The sequence below is a fragment of the Colobus angolensis genome, unplaced genomic scaffold, assembly GCF_000951035.1.
Source record: "Colobus angolensis palliatus isolate OR3802 unplaced genomic scaffold, Cang.pa_1.0 Scaffold13, whole genome shotgun sequence".
Taxonomy (NCBI): domain Eukaryota; kingdom Metazoa; phylum Chordata; class Mammalia; order Primates; family Cercopithecidae; genus Colobus; species Colobus angolensis.
In genome coordinates this window covers 23,527,263-23,537,845 of record NW_012114252.1, presented here as the reverse complement: position 1 = coordinate 23,537,845, position 10,583 = coordinate 23,527,263, and the positions used below count along the sequence as shown (strand labels likewise).

General features: G+C 47.7%; 1 protein-coding gene across 2 annotated transcripts in view; it reads right to left on the bottom strand.

Annotated features, from left to right (window-relative positions):
- Positions 1–10,583, bottom strand: part of CUL4A (cullin 4A) — a 46,634-nt gene that overhangs the window by 27,470 nt on the left and 8,581 nt on the right. The window contains exons 2-7 of one of the 2 annotated variants that reach the window (XM_011933923.1): positions 9,387–9,456; positions 8,217–8,290; positions 5,109–5,271; positions 4,490–4,579; positions 3,337–3,419; positions 1,609–1,676 (exon numbers count right to left, since the gene is read on the bottom strand). In XM_011933923.1, the coding sequence (XP_011789313.1) occupies positions 1,609–1,676; positions 3,337–3,419; positions 4,490–4,579; positions 5,109–5,271; positions 8,217–8,290; positions 9,387–9,456 (548 nt within the window). Of the gene's footprint in view, positions 1–1,608; positions 1,677–3,336; positions 3,420–4,489; positions 4,580–5,108; positions 5,299–8,216; positions 8,291–9,386; positions 9,457–10,583 lie in introns of both variants that reach the window. The other variant, XM_011933922.1, reaches the window with a different exon arrangement.

Below are 10,583 nucleotides of genomic sequence, written 5' to 3'. Positions count from 1 at the left end.
CGCCCAGCCTTTTCTTTGTTTTTTTTTGAGACAGGCTCTCTCGCTCTGTCACTCACGTTTTTTTTTTTTTTTTGAGACAGGGTCTCTTGCTCTGTCGCCCAGGCTTTTGTAGTTCTGTAGCCTCAACCTCCTAGGCCAAAGTGATCCTCCCACCTCAGCCTGCTGAGTAGTTGGTACCCTAGGCATGCACCACCTGTGGCTTTAAAAATTTTTTTAATTTTATTTTTTTGGTGGAGACAGGGTTTTTCTTTGTTGCCCAGGCTGGTCTTGAATTCCTGGGCCAAAGTGATACTTGGCCTCCCAAAGTGCTGATGTCACAGGTATGGGCCACCATGCCTGGCCTTTTTTCTCATAAAGTGACTCCTTTCAAAAAAACACCTGACACAAATTCCGAATGCATTTGTTTTTAGGTGGATAGGTGAAACTACGCCAGCTATGTAGGTTTCAATATGGAATAAGCAGAAAAACTATCACCAGATTGGACCCATGACTCTCAACTCACAAGCAATGTGATTTCAGGCACCAGTATCTGCCTGTTTTAAGCCCTGGTTTTCTTAGTTATAGAAAGGGGATGATGATTTCACAGAATCGTTTTAAAAGATATTTACGTCAAGTGTAGCTGTTTGTAACAGGAGATGCTCAATCATGTTAATTCTCCTCCCTTTCTGTTTTGTTCTGGCTGCGCTTGTTTTAAGTATCTCATTAGCCATAATGCCATTATCTGACAATGTAGAACCCAAAGCAGAATATATTTGAATACCATTTAGGGCCTTCTAAAAATTAAACTTTAAGGTTTCCAATGGCTTGAAAAAAATCTTGTATTTTCCAAATACATTTAACATGACTTTTAGAAGGTAACATTGTTTCAAATGGTAACACTGAAATGTCACAATAAGTACTAAAGTGTTATAAAGGTTAGACTGCTCATTATAATTTCCACAGAATTTAGCACACTTTGAAGCCTAGAAATAAAAGCAATAAAACAAAGATCGAGGTGAAGACATCAGCATCCATTTTAAAGGTGCAGGCTGCTAGAAGCCATCTTCCTGCTGTGGCCAGCGCTTGGGGAGAAGTGGACGTTAAGGCCGTCCAGTCAGCACCAGAACACATGCTCTTCTCCAGAAAATTAGGAGAAAAGTGTACTCTGCTTAAGCAGACCACCGAGGCGATAGTTCACCTGACACTAAGATGCACAAAGTCCACAGGTGAGGGAAGCCTCACGAAAATCTAACAGCCTGAACAGCTCCCTGAGTCCCCTACATCTGAGTGTGCATGAGGAATGGCCGGACACAGGCAATGAGTCTGCTCAGGGAGCTGCATCAGGCTCGCTGCACCCAGGTTTCAGCATGTGTGTGGTACAGAAGGCCCCTGGGCCTTCCCACCACTGGGGTTTTAGCAGTGAATGTAGTTCCCCTAGGTGTCTTCCATTCTTTCTCTGATTTTTTTTCTTCTGTGGATGGCTAACACGTTCATTAGAAAAGAAGTCTAATGACGGTCTTATGAAAATAACAAACATCCTAACATTGCTATTTGTAATGCTCCCTTTACTTTCCTAATGAATTAAGGATAATTGTTCAGTTTAATTTGCACAAGAGCTAGGAAATCTACCTTTCTGCAGAATTGCTGTTAAATGTTCTCCTAACAGCTGTTTCTCCACACAAGCAATCAGTGGTTTCCTACATAAGGCAAAGAGAATAAGCGTTAGAAATAAACTTAAAAGACGACACTGGTTCTCTGTAAAAGATGGGGGCGTTTGTCTACGACAGATGCAGTCTAGAGGCAATCAGAAACGGAAGGTTAAGAGCATTTCCTCATGCAAATGGACGACTCCTGTTGCTAATAACTCTGAAGGACGCACTTTCGAAAACCCCCCTACTGAACAGCACAAACAGGCCCACGGGCAGGCCCAGGGAAGCAGGGATGCATCTGCTTTATTCCAAGGACTGCTAATTTTAGCCATCTTCCCAAGCCTTCATTTCAAGTTTATAAAGAACGTTTTAACCAACCATCTCATGGAGAAGGGTGGAGCTGAAATTCCGCCTCCTGCTTCCCACACGAGCAGAAAGGGCTCAGGGAGGTTGTGTGTGACCTGCACACCCCGGCTGTGGGGCTTTGCTGTGGCTGCCGCTCTCTCCACTATCTCCCTGGACTTCCCTGGCTGCTGCTTCCTGGTCTCCTGGGGGCTGCTTTTCTGCTCCCCGTGGGATGGAAGCACAACATGGCCCCTGAGCCGCCCTGTCTGGCTCGAGATTTTGGATTTCCCACAGCCTCCTCCAACTCCACACGTCTGAGTGACCACATCTCTTCTCCTGCGCGCTCTCTGTTTTGTGCTGGATTCTGTCACAATCCTGTCCCCTTCCTTCATCCGGCCTGCCCCTTTCCTTACCTTGCTGAGTCCAGTTCTGCACTGTATCACTTTCATCTCCCTTCCTGTTTTCTCTGCGGAGTCCTACCAAGTCCTGTTCTGCACATCTGTACATTTCATCATTCCCTGCTGGGGCCCAGTTCTGCACACTGTGTCATTTTTTCTTTTTCCTTTTTTTGAGATGGAGTCTCGCTCTGTCGCCCAGGCTGGAGTGCAGTGGCGCGATCTCGGCTCACTGCAAGCTCCGTCTCCCGGATTCACGCCATTCTCCTGCCTCAGCCTCCTGTGTAGCTGGGACTACAGGCTCCCGCCACCACGCCCGGCTAGTTTTTTGTATTTTTACTAGAGACGGGGTTTCACTGGGTTAGCCAGGATGATCTCGATCTCCTGACCTCGTGATCCACACACCTCAGCCTCCCAACGCGCTGGGATTACAGGCGTGGGCCACCGCGCCCGGCTGCACACTGTATCATTCTCATTTCTCTCCCTTGCTGTCCCCTCTGCCCCTGTTCTGTGCCTGACACGCACACTCACATCATCTCAACCTTTTTGTCTCCCTAGCTACTCATCAACCTCAGGTTTGCAGGAAAAAACATTAGAAGAAAAAATTGTGTGGCAGCACCATAAATAAAATCAAAGCGATACAAAACGTGTAACAGAGTGCACAATCAAAAGCGCCTAATATTCAGTGATGCTGCATTAACATAAATAGCCCATCTCAACACTCAAAGATGCCAAGTATCTCAGCAAGATTTACTCCCTTTAGACAATAACTCATGACAAGGCACTAGGTAAAAACTGAAATTTGTAAATGCCAAATAAGGACAAATAACAAAGTAAAATACGCTAGGTGCAAAAATACTCTTAGTACTGAATGAACTGACAAAGACACCCTTTATTTCAACAACCAGCCAGGAGAACCCTCCAGCCACGGCGAAGACATGAATGCTCGGTGAGCGCTCGGTACTTACTGTGTGCTGTGGTCCAAGTAAGTGATCACTCTGTCTCCTTCTTCCTCTAAACGTTTACTTACATGGTTAAGATATTCTGGAACCTTCCAAACAAAACAAACGTATCAGTAACAAAAAGACTGTCGACATTATCCAAGAGATTGAAATTTTATTTTCCTTCTACGTAATTTTTTAAAAAAGCAGAATATGTATGCAAGCCAAATATTCACACAGATTAACAGGGAGGGAGAGGTGGGATGGAAGTGTGTGGGGGACATGGAGAAAGGATCCTGAGATTAACATCCATCCTAGAACAGGGCCCAGGCTGCACTTCTCTTTCGTCCCTGCTCACCACTAAGTTTTGCGGTCTGTGCACACCCTCCTCCCATCCCCAGGGCCCACAGGGAGCTGAGCAGCACTTGGTAGGAGGGTGAGGTGCTAAATGGCAAGCCTGCCCCGCACAGATGGGTCAGCAAAAGCAAGTCAACAAGCTGGCTGTTCATCTGGGGACACCAAACAACATGGTGGCAGGAGACCTCAAAGTACACCCATGTTTCCCAAGACAGCGCAGGAGAGGCCTGAGGCTCTGCCGGGGTAGCTGCAGCTGGGCTCAGTATCTGACATGAAACTTCCTCTCCAAAGCCAGAATGAAGGAACCAATGGCCAGGGCCAATTCTCGGCAGCAGCACGTGACATATTTGGGTGACAGTCTACGGGGCAGGTTCCTTTATGATTTTGCTCTGGTATCTGGAAAAGTGGTTAAGTTTTTTGGGTTCCTATTACTACTATATGTTTTTTCACATGGCTTTTTTGGGAACATTTTTTGCAGAGCTTCACACAAATAAAAAATTTTATCATTTGTATTTATTTTTCATTTTTAAGGTGTATGTCTTTATCATTTTGCTTAAATTTGAGTTATTTTACTTATTTCAGAAACGATCTGACAGATTTTTACTTGTAGGGGAGTGCAATAGTTTCTAAGTTAACATAAACTAAATTCTTAGTATACTAAGAATGAAGCTCATTACGGGGGATTCTGGCAAGACTGCGGCTTTCAGAAGATTTTCAATGAAACATTTGCGTGTGTGTGAAAAGGTAAACATAAGGAAAGTCCTCCCAGATGCTCATCTGCAGAAACAAAGCCGGGGGATTCGGGAACATCCCATCATCTCACCTCTCTTTCCTGCATTAACCTTTGGCCTTCGGCAGCATATAAGCAGTTAGTCTCTTCCAAAAATTTCAGTTCAAATGAGTCTTTATATACCTAAGAAATGAGCAGAGTTATTGACCAATTTCAGTAAAGGAAACTACCTTTTCAAGGGCTAACAAATCCGTTTCTGACGGGGCAGGCTGCCAGGACCTGAACTTGGAGCTGCCTGTGGCCACCCAGCCGGCCAGCTGCACTGTCCTTCCCAAAATGGCCAGGCAGACCCTCTTCTGTTCTTTTCCTACGGTGCCTTGGGGTCATATTGCACTAAAGAACTTCGCCCTTTGTCTTTTGTGTGTGTTGCTAACATTTTCCCTGAGCATGTCATCTGGTTTTGTCTCTGTTTGTGGCATATTTTCCATGAAAAAGGCGCATTTTACGTAGTGATATTGATCCATCTTCCCTTTTGTGGCACCTGGTGTGGTGTTAGCTTGAGAGCCATTCCCTCCTAGGGATTTTTAAAGACTCTTCTATCTTCAACCAACGCTTTTATGATTTCATTGTTTAACATCTTTGGTACAACCATTTATTCTGGTGCAAGTAGCTGGGCAGGTACCTGGGTACCTTCTGCACAGGCAGCACTCACCTGTAGGTCAGACAGCATGCCCAGCAGGCTCCGCAGCAGGCTCCGGTCCACGGCCTCGCCGCTCCTCTCGCGCTCGATCAGCAGCAGGATTCCATCAATGGTTTTACTTTGAACCATTTTATCACTAATAATATGGGTTCTGAACAGTTCTAATCCCATATCCCTGTACAGACAGTAAGAAACAATACATTTTAGTTTCGTTTTTTAGAAGTTATGGGTGTTATCTCCAGCTATGCTACTCAGTATCATCCAAAAAATGTGAAGTTGATAATTCTCTACATCTAGGTGCCAAGAATTTCTTTTTAAAAACTTCTGTTTTTCGGAGAGTCTAGCGTGCCTTGTCTGCTCCATGTCCCTGGAGATACTGCTAGGCCAAGCATGCCACTGACAACAAAACTGGTTATCACGCAATCTGCTGGCGGAAGCCCGGGGTTCTTGCCACCTTCCTGGTGAGTGACTGGAGCTGCTCAGTCGGGCACCGTGACCCTGCCTGCCCCACCTGCCCTGCCCGCCACCATCTGCAACAGCCCTCAGGGTACACTCTCTTCCCAATGTCCTCTGCGGAGCACGTTCCCAGCAGCTTCCATTCTCCAAGTCCTGGGAGCTCTCCTACCAAATGTTTGCTGTTTTCCCAAGAAGAGAAGGTGACACGGCTTTCAGAGTTCATCGCAGTCCTCAGCTCACGGCCTGAGGAATGTTATGAAGATGTTTCAGCTGCCAGTGACTGTCCACAAAACCCATGTTGGGGGTTCTGTGCTTTGCTTCAACACTCCTGCTGCCCCCAGTGGCCAAGTACTCCATTAAGGAGGGGCCAAATATACAGATGTTGGGCTCCAGCCAGAAATCCTGAATGGGCACCTCAGGGCAGGAGTGGTGCTGGTGGTAGCAGCAGCAGTAATACAGTGGTGGGCAGGTGGTGGTGGCAGCAGTAACAGCAGGAGGAATGGTAGGCGGATAGTGGTGGCAGTAGAAACAGTGGTAGGTGGGTGTTGGTGGTGGCAGTAATATTAATAATATTAATTATGGTGGCAGTGGTGGCAGCAGCCACAGTGGTGGGTGCCACAGAGGTGTGCAGAGGGCCCTAGGAATCACCTCAGTGGTGGAGACATGCACCGCCCTTGACTGCCCACTACACTGCCACAGGCATCCTGTGGCTCCCAGGCCTGCTGCACACCAGGTCTTCTGTGCACTTCACCACAGCTGGGGCAGGAAGGTGCAATGGCCAGACCTGTGGGCTCAAGGCAGCTGCCGGGGTTTGAATCTTGGCCCTCCTACTTGCTAGCTGTGTGTCCCTGGGCAAGGAGCTTAGTGTCTCTGTGCCTTTCCTTCCTTAACTGTAAAATGGGGATCAGATGCTATTAGCTCCTGCCTGTGAAGCCCTTGGGGCAGTGCCAGGCAGGTAGCCAGTGCTTAGAGAGGCTTAGGTCTCCACTTCTGTGACTCTCTACCCTGCCACAGGGATATTCTCTTCAAAACCACCTCCTCAGCTGAAAACCCTTCCGGGCGCTCATCAGCTCCACCCCTCCCCACCCGCCCAGTCCCCACATGGGCTTCTTCTGGTCATGCTGCTGTCCCAGCCATCACTGGCAGGAGATACTCGGCTTTGAACTTACTGCTTCCTTCCTTCTACTTTCTTTCTTAGCTGCGTGACCACCCTTGCTCATTCTCCAAAGCACAGGCCAAGGTTGACCCTCAGCCTTCCTCCCCATCCCAGAGATGGACAGAGTATGTCCTCACCACGCATTGCCCACACACACCTCAACCAGGATTCTTGTTGTACTGATGCTCACATTCGGGTTTTTAGCCTCTTGTGGTAGACTGGAGGTGGTATCACTGATTCCATTCTATAAACAATGTTTGTAGTTTGTATGACAGTCATGGTATAAACTATGTTTACAAATTAAGAGTTTAGTGTTGGGCATGGTGGTTCACACAAGTAATTCCAGTACTTTGGGAGGCTGAGGTGGGAGGATTGCTTGATGCCAGGGGTTTGAGACCAGCCTGGGCAACATAGCGAGATCCTGGCTCTACAAAAAAATTTTTAGAAGTTAGTTGGATATGGTGGTGCGTGCCTATAGTCCCAGCTACAGGGGAGGCCAAGGCAGGAGGATCACTTGAGCCCAGGAGTTTGAGGCTGCAGTGAGTTATGACTGCACCACTGCACTCCAGCCTGGGTAACAGAGCGAGACCCTGTCTCTAAAAATAATAATAATAATTTTTGAAAAGCATTTAGACTATGGGCCGGGCAACCCAGGTAGGGCAAGTTATTTCAACTTATGTGCCTTATTTTGTATAAAATAGGAGTTACAAAGGCCACACCACAGAGCTGTTCTAGGGATTAAATACATTAGTAGGAAACAGTCCCTTGTACAGAGTAAACGCTAAATAAGCTACTATGATCACTTTTATTATCTCCATTGTTTCCCGGAACACAGGCTGTCCTTCCTGTCAGCGTCTGCCTTCTCGTAGACTACGTGGATGTCTGCTAGGAGATGTGTGGGGGTTCCACCAGGAAGTTAGAGGGGCAAATGGCATTAAGGGAGCTTCAACAAGGACAGGGTGTCCAAAATTGCACAGATATTGTCAGCAGATGACACGCAGGGGTCAGTGGCCGTGAATGCTGCTGAGGAGGGGCCCACCACCCCTAGTGTATACGGTCCCCGAAAGATGACGGACGACGAGTGCTGTCTATGTGCTCAGGAGGCCAGGAGGCTGAACAAGCCACTCCACGGGGCCACGCAGCCTCAGGGCTGAGAGCCCAGGGCAGCAGGCAGCCTCTCAGAGTTTCGACTGCAGTGCTGGAAAGAGCTGCTCCAGTCTCAAACTCCAGTTGTCAGAGAGAAACCAAGGCCCTCTGCCTCCACCCTCATGACCAATGTCAGCCGCCTGCCCCAGCTTCCTGCCCCACTCCTTGCTGCTGGCCAGGCACCTGGTGTTTCAAGGCTAAGACCCACCTGGACTCCTACGTTCACATTAATGATTCTGGCTGAAGAAAGGAAGGCACAAGTAATCACACACACTTTACCATCTCAGCCTGCCGAAGACACAAATGGGACGGAAGGCATCAGCCACAGCGAAGACGCAGCTCTGCCCTGTGAGGACACTCACCAGATGGAGGGCAGCGTGGAGTTCTGCAGCACATAGGTGCGGTCCAGGAACAGGAAGATGCTTCTAATCATGATCTGACCAGCAGAAAGAAGAACGATTTACTCATGAATTACTAGCAGAATATTCAAGATCAGGCCTTTTGGACTCCATGTTAGCTGTCTCAAATCCAACAACTGTTTCCTGATGGAAAGATGCTGTCCACCACAGTCCTCATGTTTGATTTTTTTTCTAAAGTTAATTGTGTTCCCTTGGTATGTGACTTCCATCTCTTTAATATCGTAAATCTGATTGTAGGAATTTTAACGCACTTAGCCTAAAATGGTATCTTTTTTTTTTTTTTTAAAGAGATCCTGTGTTCAGGCAAAGTCTAAAGCATATCTTTTAAATTTGGTCATTTTTTGACTGACATGATACATCTTACTTGATTAGGGAGATGCACTAAGCTTTTAAAACCTGAGTTCCTGTTACATGATGAGGCTCCTGGACGTGTCTCTCTGACTCTGCATTACGAGCAGAGTGAGGGGACGCAGGATGATGCACTGGTCCTGTCCTGTGCTCCTACCACCGAGCCCACCACCTGGCTGGGGAGACGTGTGGACACATCTCACTAAAACCTTCCCAAAGACACTCAGCGGGCTCTAGCAGCTACCAGGTACCTGGCCCAGAAAAGAAACACACCCATCATCTCCTACTTGTCTCATTTAGAAAACGAAAGATTTCAACCTATTTAGGAAAGCTATTAATACGGTCTTTTCTCTCACTTAAGTAATTAACAGCCAGGTCACACCAAAAATGTACACACGAAGTCAAGTCAAAGCCAAGACATCTACAAAGCCTAAGACGTGGGTTGTGCAGTTACAGTAAAGACCTGGGATTCAGGCTTGATTTTCCAGAGTAAGTTGTGCTTAAAGAGACATTTAGAGACCCACTCAGGCATTTAAGAATCCTGTCACCACTGCAGACTCTGATTGTGGACCTGAAGGCCAAGACGGTCAGCAGTGCCCTCCCAGAAGAGCTGAGGAGTTCACCTTCCCTGCTTTTCTCATTGTGCTGTTCACCTACAGCACTGAACACAGACAGAATCCTCGACAGAACTTCTGCGTCTCAGCTCTCAATCATGTGGGTGAGGGAAGATGGATGAGGTCATGTTTTGAAAAAAACATTGCTTACCATTTGTCTGCAGTGGTCCTGCCAGCATGTGTTAATCTTCTTTAAAAATAAAACACTATCTAGTGAGTCTGTACAGACCTGCTAAGGAAAACTTCAAAAACGCTGGCCAATTTAATTATTACAATTTTTTTTTCTTTTTTTGAGATGGAGTCTCGCTCTGTCGCCCAGGCTGGAGTGCACTGGCGTGATCTCAGCTCACTGCAGCGCAGCCTCTGCCTCCCAGGTTCAAACGATTCTCCTGCCTCAGCCTCCCGAGTAGCTGGGATTATAGGTGTGTGCCACCAAGCCCAGCTAATTTTTTGTATTTTTAGTAGAGACAGGGTTTCACCATGTTGGTCAGGCTGATCTTGAACTCCTGACCTTCTGATCCACTGGCCTCAGCCTCCCACAGTGCTGGGATTACAGGCGTGAGCCATCGCACCCGGCCATTATTACAATTTTAACCCCTTAATTTCAGCTGCTTTCTCCACTGAATACTACACATTATTTAGTAATCGGAATACTGAAAGAATATTACTCTTGAATGTTCATGTCCCCCAAAATTCACAGGCCGAAACTCCCAACTCCACGGTAATGGTGTTAGGAGGCAGGGCCTCTGGGAGGTGACAAGGTCACCAGAGTGGACAAACCTCAAGAATGGGGTTACGAAGGAGACCCCAGAGAGCTCCCCTGCCTCTTCCACCACACAAGGATGCAGTGGGAAGGTGCTGGCTATCAACCAGGAAGCAGGGCCCCACCAGACATGGAATCTGCCAGTGCCTCGACCCTGGGCCTCCAGCCTCCAGAGCTGTGAGCAACAGACTCTGCTGCTGCTGAGCCAGTCAACAGTGTTTCGTCACAGCGGCCCCACTGGGCTAAGACACACCGGAAGTTCAATCATGGATCTCCGTATCTCATCAACGATGTGCACGCAGCCTGCCGGCGCCGCCTTCTCTTCCCGTGGCCCCACTTGCCTCTGGCCGTTCCCCGCTCCCTTTCCAGCCTCCCTTCATTCTCTGCTTCCTTCACTGCCAGACACTTTCAAGTCCCTGCTGGCAGAAACATGCCCAGGCCACAAGTGCCCTGGGGCCAGGTGGCCGGACAAAGGGCCGCACTTCACAAAAGGCAGCCACTGAATATATTCCCATGGGGGGCTCCTGGAGATGGGGACTGGCATGGTAAGAGTCAGCCACAAGGACTATTTTTTTTTTTTTTTTT